Consider the following 15855-nt stretch of genomic DNA (forward strand, 5'->3'; position numbering starts at 1 on the left):
CTCCACAAAATAAATTTCAATTTTGGAAAGAAAGTAAGTATATTTAAGGTGGCACACCAAGTACAATTTCCACTCACGTTAAAACATGATTTGTGCTTTACTGAACAAGGGACCTAACTTATTCTACGCCATCACCTCTACTAGTGTAGGCACAGGGTAAAAAAACTGGTTATTTTACTTATGAGTAACACACACTGAGTTACTTTCCCTATCAGCTCTTTCAAGTTCAAAAAATGTCAAATGATTTCTGTACCAACACTGCAGCATTTGCATCAGTCTCCCAGTGTTTTATAAAGAATCCATTGAGATGAAGTTGATTCTACTCAATAAGTAGGTAGGATGAAATTTTGAAATGCAGGAGCTTAATATTTAAACACATGTCCAAATGTCTAAATAATGTTGCCTGAATGCCTTCTGCTAATATCTGCACTGTAGGATATGTGAGCTCCTAACATTTCTGGAAATTACACTAGGTGCCCTCTTGACTTCTGACACTCAAGTCTGATGTTTCTGGACATAAGGTTTTGACTGCAATCATCTGTGTACAGCTGTAGCAGCAAGCCTGTAGCAAAAATAGAATAAAAATATTTTTCTCTGCTTATACTTAGATGAGATCCACAGCATTTGTAATGTCGTCTGTTTTTCATAATGTTCAGTTTAGAAAGTTGACATTTGATTAAACAGTTTGAATTTGCCAAAACATACATTTTAATCTTATGTTTAATACCACATTCTCAATTAAAAGCTTAAGAAGAAGACATACAAACCACAATAAACTCACAGACCTAACATATTTAATATCATTTCTGAAACTGTTGACTAATATTTTCTAATTTCCTCACTAGTTCTAGTGGTGCACAGCTGCACCATTACTCCCAACAACCATCAGACATTTAAGCAGCTAGCTTTTAAGTGTTTTATTAAACACACTTTTATATTTAGCATTTTGAACATTTTCCAATAGCGTGGTAGGGTAATAAAGTTCAGCATCTGAAAAACCTTCACTATATTAACAATGCTTTCTGACATCAATGTTTATAATAGTACCACCACCAAAGGAAAGCTAGCACAGGTCATATACAGCTATGAACATTTCCCTGGATTTCTACCTTATACGTAAGTTTACTGACAAACACTGTGCCACAAGAAAGCATATTACACAGGATGGTGTGTCATTCCAGAGTAACTCCCATGAAAAATGACCCCCAGCAACAAGAACAAGACCACAAATAGGTTTTAGGACAAAATAATCTTTCTTTCATGCTCCTTAGTTCCTTTCATTTGGTTTAACACCGGATTCAAGGTCATGAGTATTATGACTCTGTGGAGGTGGCCTGAGTAATTTACAGTGATCAACAGATAATGCAGTGACTGTAAGCAAGTAATTCTGTAACTATCACTGCCTTCTAAATGGAGTCATCACATAGCTGCTGAAAAGAAATGGGCATTATTTCACATCCATAGAGTCATGAATGTAAGCAGGTAATTAAATCATGTCATTGCTGTGCCTGGAAAATCCTTACTTAATTTTATCTCGCCTGTTAAGAAGAACTGAATCTCTTGTTCAGGTTAAAAAAAAATTATGCCTCAGCTCTGCTTTTGAAAAAAACCTCTATGAAGGAGAAATTAGAAACAAAACTCACCAGTTTCTTCATCAATGCTGAATCTCCCCAGGCCACTGCCGTCCCTGATGGAATACTGGATCTCCCCATCTCTTCCAGAGTCCTCATCTCGAGCAACAACTTGCAAAACACTTGTACCAATGCGGGAGTTTTCCTTTACAGATCCAATGACAGCAAAGTCAGGAAAATAAGGGGTATAAAGGTTTTCATTAACATCCACCACTTCAACTTCCACAAAAGAAAGCGAAGATAGAGAAACTGGGCGCCCCTTGTCCTTGGCACGCACCGTCAGGTTGTAGAACTGCTGCTTCTCGTAGTCGAGCTCCTTGTTCAGGCGGATGGCGCCGCTGGCTTTGTCGATCTCGAACCGCCCGTTGTAGTCGTTCACCAGCGAGTAGCGGACCTGGCCTCCCAAGCCCAGGTCTGGATCATGAGTTTCCAGCCAAGCTATGACAGTGCCAACCGGCAGGTCCTCAAGGACCTTCACGTTGTAGCTGGATGGGATAAAGGCTGGGGAGCAATCGTTAACGTCATCCAAAAAAACCTTCAGAGGCACAACAGAGAACTGCTGATAGCCACTCTCTGCTCTGTCCCTAGCCTCAATTTTCAGCGTGTAGTTTGCTTTTGCTTCCCGGTCTAGTTGATCTGCAACATACACCACTCCCGTGGAACTGTTGATAGCAAACTGATGGGTGTCTGTCAGTACTGAGTAAGTCACTTCACCATTAGATCCTAGGTCTTTATCCCTGGCTTCTACCTGGATAATCTCTGTACCAAGACTTGTACTTTCTAAAATATTAACCGAGTAACTGTCCTGTAAAAAAACAGGCTTGTTATCATTTGCATCCTCCACAGTGACAGTCAGCAGTCTCCATGCAGATTTCTGTGGATTACCTAAATCATAAATTGTAATATTAAGGAGATAGAGCTCTGTTTTTTCACGGTCCAAGGGCATGAGAACACTAAGTATCCCCATCTCCATGTCAATGTTGAAACAACTATCTACATTACCATCAGAAATTGTATAAAGTACTCTTCCATTAAAGCCTGAGTCAGCATCGTAGGCTTTTATCCTCAGGATGGTGGCACCAACCGGCAGATCTTCTGAAACCTTTACATCAGTAGGAAAAGATTTGTCAAAATGAGGCGCTTGCCTGTTGACTGAATAAAAATCAAGAAAACCATCTTCCAAGTTCAGCTTCACATTTGCTTTTGCCTTTTTGAGCAATTTTTCTGCTAGCTTCTGAGCAACTCTAGTTTCTCTACAGCTAAATGTCTTTGAAGACACTTTCCCATGAACTACTGAAATATTAACAAACATAGCATCAGCGAAGTTCTCCCCATCAGTTGCTGTTATCTTAAGGCCAAAGTTGCTGTTCTTTATGCCAGAGTTAACAAGAGATTTTTTAAGTTGCAGGACACCAGAGTCTGGATTTAAATAAAAAATGCCAAGCTCATTTCCAGAGATTATTTTGTACTTCACAAGCTCTAACTCATCTATGTCTATTGCAGAAACAGCAGTGATGTGACCACCAACAGGAAAATCAGATGAGATCACTCCCTGGCAGGCCACTTTTTCAAAGAGGGGCTTGTTATCGTTGACATTGCCTATGTATATGGTGACATTCACCTCACTTTCGTGGCGGTAGGGAGAACCCCAGTCAGAAGCTCTCACAATGAACCTATAGCTTTCTGGTGAGGACTCAAAATCCAGTTCCTCAGATGTGCTGATGACACCTGTAAACTGGTTTATTGTAAATGGCAGTGAGTTCAGACTGGCAATACTGTATGTGATGTATCCATTTTCTCCCCTGTCTTCATCAACTGCTGACACTGCCAAAACGCTGGACCCCACTGGGACACTCTCATTGACGAATGAGCTGTAGGAGAGCTGCTGGAACTCTGGAGTGTGATCGTTGGCATCCTCTAACCTGACAGTAACCTGTGCTTTTAAATCACCACCTTTGTTTGCATAGACTTCTAATTCATAGAGGTCCTTCTCAATGATTTTCAAAGGACGAGCAGTAGTAATAAGGCCTGTGTTGGGATTGATCTTAAAATACTCAGCTTCCTCACTAGGAGATATTCTATATTCCACACCCTGAGGCTCAGGCATCAGCTTAACTACTGCAACCACCACACCAGGAGGTGAAAATTCACTGATCAAAACATCATATGCTTCCTTTTCAAACTTCAGGGGGATACTTTCTTTCTTGGGACTAGCAATGTGGACCAGTTTGACCGCAGAAAATTTCTGAGGAGATCCTTTGTCCTTAGCTTGGAGAGTGAGGTTGTAACCATAAGGGAAGCTGTCCCAATCAATAGGCTTTCTTTCTTTGATTTTGTACTCATTCATCCATTTCCCTTCTTTAGTCAGAAAGAATTGTTCTAGAGGATCTCCAGCCACAATAGAAACAGATTCTATTTCTCCATTGGCTCCTTCATCTAGGTCATCAACGTTCACAACTGCATAGGTAGGCTCCTTGTCTGATGGGAAGGGAATGTGGGTTACTACACTTATTGTTGGGGCATGTTCATTTATACGTTCAATGTGAACATAAAGCTTGGCAGTGCTGCTTACGCCATTGTTTCCATAAAGCTTCATCCCACGGTCCACTGCCAAAATCTCAAGGTCATATCTGTTTTTCTCATCATAATTTAACCGGCCACTTAAGGAGATAACACCACTAGTAGGATGAACTGAGAAGAGATCAACTTTATTTTTAAAGTAATAATAAAATTCACCATTGGACCCAATATCTGCATCTGTTGCAGTCACCTGTGCAATGCTAGTCCTTAAGGGAGTGCTTTCTGCTATCGTGACAGAGTACGTGGTTGGTGAAAACAAAGGTCTTAGGTCATTCATATCCAAAACCTGGATGTTCACTTTTGTCCATGTTTCCAAGTCCTCTCCTCTGACAGACCCTTTTACCATCAATAAATAGTTGTCCTGGATTTCTCTGTTCAATATAGCAGAATTTCCACCTTTAGTCCTTATTCTGAGGAAGCAGAAGTCAGCAATGATGACTTCCTCTGCTTTAAAAAAGCCCTCATCATCACCAGACACTATTTTGTACTTGATATCCCATGAAAGGTCAGCCATGGTAATGCCCATCCTCGTCTGACTGTTGACATAGGTCCTGGCTGCGGAATTCTCGTACACCGTGGCATTGTAAGTGGAATGTGTGAAGTGAAAGCCAAGCGGGACAGTCCCGTGAGCCACCTGGCAAATGCAGGCCAGGAACTTGACAATCAGAAGGGCAAGGCATGACGGAGGTAGCCGTGAGCCTGACCAGCGGCCCATATTCACATCCATCACATCATTCTTTCACCCTGTGACAGAGAGAGAAAACGGGAAATAGTTGATCAAGAGATAAAAACTGTACTGTGAAGTGACATGTCCAAATTACTTAGTAAATTTCTAATCAAAAGTAAAATCTATGTAATAACAATTCACCACATATTTAAAAAGGGAGGGACTGTAAACACACCCATACAATCACACCAGCTCTGAGTATTTTAACACCTATCTGAGCAGTACATATGCATGTGCACATATATGCATATATATATATATATATAAAGCAAAATATATGTATGTATGCACACTTTTTAAATATAAAAGACCCTACGACATCCATGTACACAGGCACACAGAATAATAATCACAGTGAAAAAAAATTAAAATCCACCACACATATTTGTAAAAATTTATGTAGAAGTATGAACCACATACAGAAATTGTTTTTTCTTATTTATCAGCAGCTCCAACTAATCCTAACTTGTTTGTTTTCAGAGTATATTGGAAAATTCATTCTCAGTCCCAATGTTTGGATGAGAGACAGGATTTTCATATGTATGTAGCACTGCGATAGTCAAATGTTACTATTTTTTTTTTTTATGGTCAGTTAGGAATGATTAAATTTGAGCCACCAAGAACAAGCAGAGTAAGAAAGTCATTATGCAGTCACTACTTTAAATACAGATACCTTTAGAAAAGGCCCAGTGCCTCACTTCAAGAATCTAAATTGTGAGGTTAAGCAGAGACAGAGTAAGTGGAGGCACTGGCTGAAGATTGCTGGAGGGTACTGCAGAAGCTGGGAGCCAAGTCCTCCTTATCACTTCCTCCTTGAAAGCAGAGGAAAGGAGCCTGAGGAAACTAGGCAGGTGCTACCATAAAGCAGCGGGAATAAGTATCTTTGTTACAGAGTACATGCACTGCTACTTGTGAAAAATCTTAAAAATCGATTTTAAAAGGCAATTATTGAAAGGCCCACTGCACAGACACATTGTTCTCATTGTCATTTAAAAGCTACTTGAAGATGTAGTTATTTTCCAAGCTAGAATACTGGGAGGAAAAGGATAGGAAAAGTTATCAATGACACAGGTTAATTTAAACTTCCAACAAGATTTCAACTTTCTCAAAGAGATTTATAAATTGCATGCATGTTTTGGAATATGAACTTGTATTACTTATCACCATCAATGTAATGGAGCAACTACTGCAGTTTCAGTACTAAAAACAATTAATTTATCATACTGATATTGCAATGTCCACACACAACACTTAACTTCCTGATCCCACAATCTGTATCTCATTGTTTAACAAACTGATCAATTTGGTAAATTCTCCCACGTGTTTGTCAAAGCCCTCATCTTTCAATACACTTATTTTCACATGCAGTTCTCTCCTTGTCTTTATTTTCTTCTTATTTTCTTTTATATTTTATTAAGAAAAAACAAAAAGAATAATAAGAAGAAATAAACTCTTTAAAAAAGATAATAAAAATGTAAGATTGTATCACCTTCTGCACCTGCATTCCCCAGAAGCCAGCAAACTTCATTTATGGCAGTTCCTTTTCTGAATATGCTCACTCAATTATTGTGCACACAGCATGTGAATCCTGTGATTAACATCTTGTTCCATACAGTTCATACATCAAATAACCACAATTCTCCACAATTAATGTGCACATAGCATGTGAATCCTATGATTAACATCTTGTTCCATACAGTTCATACATCAAATAACCACAATTCTCCAATATGCTTGGGGTACATGAGGGAACAGGTCTCCCCATGCTTAGGCTGACCTCCAAAGCCCCAGGGTGGAATTCTTCTACTTCATCTAGGAAATACTATTTTATTGTTGTTGCCATTTCATTCAGCTGAAAGATTAGCAGTGGCACCTTATTCTTCAGCACAACATTTGACAATTTAATCCGCCAATATGAAAATATCGAAGTCCCTTATTTTTATGTGATCACTTTTGAGTACTGACACTAAAAGCTGTTGCTTCAGACTAGTGTGGGAGATGATGCTAGTTGTATTTATATATATATATATATATACATATATATATATATATGCACATATACATACATATATATACACATATAGACACACAACATACAATAAACTGCTGAGGAAATTCAGCCAATGAAAATGAGAAATTCTAATGAGACAACTCATGGGAAAATGAAGGGCTGGACCTCTTCTGTGATGTGCATTATTGAAACAATCAACAATCACTGTAATGCTGCCTTCCATGAAGAGCACTTCAGCATCCTTTGTCTGTACCACAATACCTGTCTCTCCCCCTGCTAAGAGAGAGAGAATTTTTGCTGGCTTACAAAAGAGATTGGTGTTAAATTTCATATAAGCACCTAGACTTCTTTCATCTAGGAAGTTCAACAACTTCCTAGAAATTCATTTTCCTATTCTTTGAAGTAAGGAAATGAATTGTCTTATCCTATTTATGTCTTATTTGGTGGTCTAGTTTCTTCTGGCCACGCCATAGTTCAGCATGAGCTGGTTTCTCTCCACCTTTGAGGGTCATCAACATCAGATTTTCAACTCAAACATAACTGGATATCAGTTTTCTTGAGAATATCATTGCTACAAAAGGAAAAAAAAAAAAAATTTGAAACTTTACTTTAGGCCGTACTCAAGGTTACAGACTGCAGCGGCAGACAAGTATCAAAGCAGATATTTACAAAGCTTCATGATTAGGGGAACCTAATGAAAAAGTTGTGTAAATCCTAGGCAATATAACATGACAACCTTATGCTCCTATTCCATTTATCTTATAATTTTTAAAGAAAACGGGCTAAGACCTAATCTCAAACACACTGCTGCAAACCCAGCCATGTCAATAGCCCACAAAGTTTTAGATTTTCACTGCAATCAGTATCAGTCCTGAAACACTAAATCCTACCTAGAAGCAGCATATGCATGTGTGTGTGTGTGTGTGTGCTGTTGAAAGCAGGTTTTAGCTATGTGTACATATGGAAACACAGAAACACAGATTGTGTACTTTTAGGTAGAATTTCATGGTTGGCACTAGAAAAATTGGACCTTCACATCAGGCAGCACTTTCAGAGTTTGATATCATCTCAAATGTGGTATGCAGAGTTGTAACAAGCTCCCTATTGAAGTTATTCATCTATCCATATATTTATATGGCCATCATCATTACATTATATGAAAGTCCCAATGGATGAGCTATTAAGCTGCCACTTGGGCAACCTAAGAAATGTTTTATTCATTTACTGAATTCCTTTCTTCTGGGATATTTGTTTTTAAGAGCTCAGAACACATACATACTTAACACACAGGAAATGTAACGAGATAGGTTTCAGAAACAAAGTACAAAGCAACCCGCCATAAATTAGGAGGCATTTCTTTAAAGGCACTTCTTGTCAAAAAATGCTATGTTTGAAGTGAAGAGAAAGGTTGTGATTACTTTTCCTTGATTTTAAAACGTTTGGGCAGGAGCTACTAAAAAAAATTCCCTAATACTGTTCAACACGGTTAGTATGAAGGAAAAAAAAGGGAAAAAAGAAAGGAAATTAAGAGAAATGGGAACAGGGAAAAAGGAAAAGGAAAAAGCTTTCTGAGAGAGAACTGCTCTACAACAGCAGCAAAGACTAAAAGGAAACAAATTCCTTCCAACTACCCAAGGAGGTGAAAAAAATAACACAATATAGGAGTCCAGAATCTTTCTACTTTAGCTCTCATTAAATACTCTGGCCTTGAAGTGGGAAGGAAAAAAATGGAGAAATAGAACAGTGTGTCTTGATTTTTAATACTCTGAAATAAACTTGAACATCATGGAGAACCCTATGATTTTAAATTCAGTTCATCATTTGAGTTATTTTCCTTTGCTCCTTGAAGAAAGACTAACTGTGTGACCCAAACCTTGCAGAATAGCTGCAAGGACCTGCAGGTGGCTGGTGCTCCTAAGAGGAATTGAGAGAGGTATGACCATCATCCCTTTATCTCATCTCAGCTCTGGCAACCTCCAGTCTGGGCTGCATCCAAACATAACACCCCATCAGACAGAGGAGGAAGACTGAAGTCCCAGGAACTTCCAGGATTCCAGCACACCAAAAATGTGGCTCTAACTCAACATGCAGATATGAAACAACTGCTATCTGTTCCTTGGTTTGACTCCTTCTCCCTAGGCTAATTTTTCTAGTTCCAAAAACCTCCACACCATAAAATACTTGAAAAAGAAAACAGTGCATATGTCTCTTGGGTCAACAAGAGCTAAAAGGTCTTTTATAGAATATAAGGAATACAGCAGGCAAATTTCTTAAGCAAACAGGAGGAATAAGCTTTTAGCAGGCCACAGAAGGGATAACAAAAGAGCCTTCTCCTCTCTCCCTACTTTGCCTCCAAGAACAGTTATACTCTGAGAGCATGTTTGCAATTGGCCATTAGGCAAATTAATTCAGGCAATGTGACTAGCTAATACAAAACAACCAGTAAGGACTTTTTCACGTGTCCTTTGAAGACAAAAGAAACCCATCTGTGCTGCAACTTCCAGCTCCACTCAACCAAGGGTGAACAACCTGATGGAGCTCATATACAGGTCCTCTGGGTTATGAGGAAGAAAAAACAGTTTATCAACTTCAGGTAAATTTCTGAGAGTTGAGGTTTTTATGCATGCACACATATGAGAAAAAAAAGGGGTCAAGAAACCTTGACTGAAAGGTTTTCATCTTAATTTGCACTTCTCTTGGTGAAGCTGGGTAAAGAAGCATGTCTCCTCACATAGGACAGAACTGGAGACCTCATGGTATGGACATATACAACAATTTTAAATTACTATTGCTTCCCTGAGAGAGATGTCACAATTCTCTTTCAAACTGTAGCTATTTAAATTTTACTAAACAAACAGCTTTTCAGCAAAAAAAGTATATTTAAAAATGTAAAGGTGTTTTTAGGAAGCAGATCAGTAACATCACATGCACATATAGTCTAAATAGTAGGTAGAGAAGTCATGCATCTGCTGCAGGAACACAAGCTCTTGATTTGTTTGGAAGTGGTCTTAATCTTTCTAGTTACCTCCTGTCACTCAAACGTCAACACCAGCAACAGCTAATCTATGCTCATCATCTAACCATCAACACACAAGGCATGAAACCTCTTCTTCTCAGTGTTATTTTCTACCAACAACAGCAATTTGACTACACAAAAGTTCTGCATGGCCAGGCTATGAGGATCTGCAAAAAGGATACAAGGAAGATTGCAAAGAGTTGTGGTAGGTTTGTAGTTGTCACCTATGAAAGGCTTGCATCAAGGTGCATCAGCGACAAAAAAAAACCTGACAATAAATCCATTGTCAATATTGCAATCAGGAAGTGAGAGCCCATGTAGGTCAGTGCCCTCTCAGAAGAAGTCTCTTCCATACCACAGAGCCACTGAAAACTCTTCCAAACTCATAGAAATTATTACTCTGGCATATGGAAGATATCGATCTAGGAGTTTAAAGACCAGGGTGTCATTCTACCTGCAAAGCTGAAGCACAGGCTAGAGAGACACATGGATTTTTTTAGCTCTCCTCTCATTACACAGGCAATATCACTAGTATGTTGTCAAATGAATACTGAGTAAGGGAAAAAAGTGTGTTTGAACAACACCTCCCCTAGCCAGACAACTTCCTTGCACTCCACAATAATTCACCCAGCTAGGAAAGGCTAACAATTTACTGGCCAGGAAAGAAATCAGAATACAGAATGAGAACTCAGAACTTGTGCCATACAGAAATGAATTAAAGATTTGTGTTTCAGTCTAGGCAGGAGGCGAAAAAAACCTTACTGACACCGACAGATTTACAACAGGAGATATATTCATGGAGCTACCTGCTCCCTGAAGAGCATGAAGATCTGCTTTTCCATATATATGATTATATCATGATGTGTTTATCCCCAAAAGAGAAGGTGAAGACAAAATGATCATTTCTGCAGAGTAAGCCCTTGCAAGAGACAGCACTATAAATCCTAACCTTTCTCAGAGCTGCAAATCCTCCTGCTGCCTGCATGTCATTCCACACGGGAGACAGGCCACTCAGCGTGTAGCAAGTGTAATTCAGGCCGTCCCTAGGAAGTGAAGATTTAGCCACCCAGCCGTATGTTATGAATAACTTTGTTTTCCTAGCAGGTGCTGGGGATTTTTTTCCATACAACACCAATTTTTGCCAAGTATCAGTTCATCAGCAAATGCTTCCACTTGCGAGCAGGAGCCGAGCACCATTTTTCTTCCCAAGGAAAGGGTGCAAAGGGTCTCCCGGACTCTCCCTTTCCCCTCCAGGATGAAACGCGTCTTGAGGAAAATGTAGGAGGAGGGGGGAGGAATAATTTGCCGCCATGTGAGATCTGTCAAAAGTGAATTCCTGGGAGCCACCTTACAAAGGATCTGAGCTTGTCCCTTGGTGGTCTGGCTCCAGGGAAACAAAGGCTGCTATCCGGTTTTCACGCTTTGTGTATCTCAAATCCCCCCTGGCTCCTGCTTCTTAGTCACTGTAAAATGGGGATGCATTTGGGCAGTTTTAAAATGAGCTAGTTGTTTTCATAGGGGTTTCCTAATGGAACACACTCAATGATACTATTTCTTGCTTAACTGGACTTCCTTTTTTTTTTTATTTTCCCACTTACGTTTTATTCATAAATCTACTTTGACACCAGTCCAAGGAGTCCTAGTTTGAAAGCTCTTTCAAGGTACCATGTCAGCAGAAAAAATCCAGCACTGATGAGTCCCACTCCCGTCACTTCTAGTCTTTCCCTAGCTCTCCCTCCACCACAAGTAAATTTGGATCCCCTCCAAACAGCCAGCTTTTTCCCAAGCTGCACCTCTGATCCTTAGGGGCAAAAGCTATACTCATACACCGAAAAAGGCTGCTGAGGATGAGAAGCAGGACCATAGACCACCATGGGGCATATTCCAGCTGCATACAGTGGGGCCTGAGCAGTGATTTGACTGGGCTTTTTGCAACTCTGCCCTTACCATAATGCAAATAATAATGCTAATAAATAATAACAACACTAATAATAGTAGTAGTAGTAGTAGTAAGAAGAAGAATAACTAATAATAATACAATTGAGATGAGATAGTCTTTGCACAAAACCCAAGAGCAATCTGAATCCCAACTTTTTACAATACCTGGGAAAACAGCAATGAAATAAACCCTTTTTGAGCTGCATCACTGATTTGAAAGTGATGTACCTGCAGCTAAAAAAGCATATTCTACCTATGCAACACAAGGCTCAGTTCACACCATGAACTCTCTTCCATGGTTGTTTTCCTGCAAACTCACACTTGCTAGTCCCAGCTGCTGCTGGTTGCTGCCTCCAGTCTGTTCTGTGTTTGGGATACTGCACATACTCCTCCTGACAGCTTGCAGAGGCTTGTATAAACTATTTGGATATAGTTTAGAGTAAGAAAGAAGTCCATGAGATTTACAACTACTGTTTCCAGGGCCATAAATAGGTATGTAGGTATAAGGACAGCAGTAAGCTGTTACTCTCAGTGGAAAAAAAATACTATATATCTCCCTCAGACACTCTGTGTGGGGAGGCAGGGGAGCTCAAACGGTCCAGACCTTTATAGATGGGCAAATGAAAGGAGACTGAAAATAGAGATGCATTCACAAAAGCTTCTTCACCATTGACAGCTCCATGTAAAATGGACAATATAAAATGGAGATTAAGGGAAAATACTATCAGGTTGGACTAGAAGATATTTAAAGACCCCTCCCACACCTAACCATTCTATTGTTCTATGATTATGAGATGCCAAATCAAAATCATCATAGTCCAAAGAGACTGCAGGATAAAGCTTTTCACTCTATACCAAAAAAGACATATGAATATAGCCAGGTGCCCTTAAATAAAAACACAATTAAACAGAGCAACCACTTGAGAATTAGCTAGACCTCACCAACCTAGTCAGGAAGAAAGAAAGAAAAAAAATTCCTTCTTAAGGCTAGGAATTGGATTATTGGTTTTGCAGTGCCATTTCTCTTCAGGAGAGCTGTGACACACAGCAATAGAAAGAGATCATGATGAAAGTGGAAGGAGAAAATATTTTGATTGAGATTCTCAACAAGTTTGAGATTTGAGAACAAAACCTTGATTTAGCAATGAACATTTTTCTTTTGGTAGGGCAGGAATCTGCTGGCACTTGCTGCTGTGTCACAGGCATAGCACAGAGCTGCTTCTGGAGCAACACAGTGGAGCTGTCTACAACCAACTAGAGGGTATCTGCGTGGGTCTGCCTGCTAGGCACTGCAGAGCAGCCACCTTTCTGAAAGCCAGCTCCTCAAAATCTGCCTCTCAGTGGCCCTCTGATAAAAGTCTCTGAAAACCTGGAAAAATTGTAAGAGCCTACAACTGTCCACAAAAAAAAAAAAATTAAAAAAAAAAGGATTTGATAAATACAGCGGGCTGCTCTCCAACTTTTTCTGCAAAAAAATCAGAAGGTTTGACATTTGTTCAAAGAGACCATATTTAGAGAGAGGACCATTGCCATTACTTTTTAAAATTACATCCAGCTCAGGCCATAGTAGTTTGTTCACCTGCCTAAGTAAAAACATTGAACAGCTACATCAGGTCAAATAAATCACACTTTCAGATAAGTGGAATACACACTGCAGACATCAGATGGGAAACAGAAAAGTAGATGGAGGCAGCCTTAAACCTAAGAGTTCAGAGAGAAACCTAGAAATTTCCTTGCAGCTCATGTGTTAAGGTTCAAACACTGCAGAGCAGGAAAGCTCTCCAACAAAGCTGACCTTGGACTGCTATCTGCATTAGAAATGCCCAAATCCATACAAGGTGCTAAATCCAATTATTTTGAAGGGAATATAATAACATACTGTTTTTGATGCACACAAGGGAGTGCTTGTGGCACTCAGAAAGACAGATCTGCCTTGGCTGTGAGGAAGAGCCTTTGGTACCACCTCGGGTGCCACCTCCACCAGTCACCACCACCCAGAGGGCAGCCCTCAAGGGAAAAGCATAGCACTGGAAGTCTTCAGCAAGCTGGAACTCCTTCCACATTCCAACATTTCATCTGTACCGAAGCCAGGATTCTTCCCCCCTCCAATGGTCGGCTCATGCATAGATATTTGGAGACGATAACCACTTTTTAGCTAACCATACATTAACTCAAACCACCACAGCTTCAGCTTTCCAACTCGGCCAGTTCAGTCACCACAGCTGAGAGTCCCACAAAGCCAGTTGCGTGCTTGGAAAGGTTCAACTGTGCAGGCACAGCTCAATTAAAAGCTCCACAGAGCAGAGATCACTATTTAAAGCTGAACTGTTCGCTTTTGTTTATTTATAGCAAAACCATTAATTGCTAATCACATATTTGTTTGCTGGAAAACCAACGCTCCAAAATAAACACCAAGTTTAAAGAGTGTTCACAGAACACTGAATGGTATCAGGAACAGTGCTAAAAATGTAAATCAGAAACATCAAAACACATCAGGACTTTAACTGGAGGAACAAACAACCCATTATTTCTCTGCCAGAAAAGAGGTTACCCATAAGCCGCCAGTTACCCACAGACTCATCTACAGTCCAGCAGTTATTTATGTCTTGAAGAATAACAGACACCATGGCAGAGTATCCGCTGAAAATATCTTCATGGCAATCAGCATATGTTAGATTAAATGAGGTATCTCTTAATGCAGATTTTTGATAATCACCTTGGAAAAGTGCCTTTAAAATATTTGGCATGAGAGGCAGAACCTCAGAAAAAGTGTATTTCTATTTATGATGCAGTTTCAAATGTCAAAATCATACAAAATCTAAAAAAGAAGAAAAAAGTAGCTCAGTTTTCTTTTAGCTCTCCTCACTAACAGAGCTCCATGCTTCCCTCTGGAGAAGCATATTCCTCAAATATCTACAGGAGCAGTGCACTGATAACCAGGGGAAACAGCCATACAGATCGACAACCTGCCCTTCCTCTATGAAATGCACTTTAAACAAGCACAGCAGCCCAGGCTTCATGGAGAGCCTCACCATCAGGCACATTGGGAAGCACGAATGAACTCCATGGCAGACTGCTATCTACCTCCTGAAATCCCCATAGGGGATACGCATAGTACCCTATAGGTACTGGACTTCTCTGAGGCACCCACACTCAGTGGCTGTCACAAAAACTTCAACTGCAAAGTGCCTCCACCTGTGCTGGCAGCACTGCCCATGAGGTCCCTGATTTTCGCGCATGCTTGAAGGTCACGTTAGTGCACACATGTAGCCCATTTCCAGAGGAGGAAACAGGCACAGCATCTCAAGCCCCTTGTTCTTGGTTGCACAGGAAACCCTTCCCACACACTCCAGCTCTCACTGCCTTGCTATGCTGCCCTTGGTACATGCAAAACCTAGGGCAGGAAAGCTTCCCCCCTCTTTACTTCACAAAGCAATACTCACCAGCATTTATGGCCTAAATTCCCAGAACAGAGGGTCATACAGTTGTGTTTCTCACTACCACTGCCACGGCTACCACTCAAAACTCATAATTTATTTACAGGCCAGGAGTTTGGGTTTGGTCTTCAAAATTACATGAAGATCTTGGAAAGTTAAGTGGACACTGATCATGGAATGGAGACCAGTAAGACAGAGGTAGCAATAGTAAGAACAACAGTAATAATAATAATAATAGTAGTAATAGTAATAATAATGCCAACAACATCAACAACAGTGTTATGACTCCATTATGTTGCTTACAATGGCAGCCCGCAGGAAGAACAGCCACATCTCAATGTCTCACCCTTTTCTATTTGTTCTCCTGGAGTCAGGATCACTTGCAGACAAAGGTCAAGTTGCAAAGCCTGTGCTCCCAAGTCCTGGGTGTGCACACCCAACACTGGCTGGAGTAAATCACCTAAACATGCAAGGCAAGGTCAGGCCCAGTTCCCCTGACCATTCATCCTGTCTCC

The 15855-nt window shown here is 40.2% G+C and overlaps 1 protein-coding gene across 6 annotated transcripts in view; it reads right to left on the minus strand.

The window, feature by feature from the left end:
- Window positions 1-15855, minus strand: part of FAT3 (FAT atypical cadherin 3) — a 396115-nt gene that overhangs the window by 304007 nt on the left and 76253 nt on the right. For all 6 annotated transcript variants that reach the window (XM_088051032.1, XM_088051035.1, XM_088051033.1 and 3 more), the window contains one exon: window positions 1644-4955. In XM_088051032.1, coding sequence (XP_087907158.1) covers window positions 1644-4938 — 3295 coding nt within the window. In that variant the 5' untranslated portion in view covers window positions 4939-4955. The remainder of the gene's footprint in view (window positions 1-1643; window positions 4956-15855) is intronic.

This window comes from Pseudopodoces humilis, chromosome 2, assembly GCF_049639895.1.
Source record: "Pseudopodoces humilis isolate 2021_Gansu_Grassland_sample_001 chromosome 2, ASM4963989v1, whole genome shotgun sequence".
NCBI classification, from domain to species: domain Eukaryota; kingdom Metazoa; phylum Chordata; class Aves; order Passeriformes; family Paridae; genus Pseudopodoces; species Pseudopodoces humilis.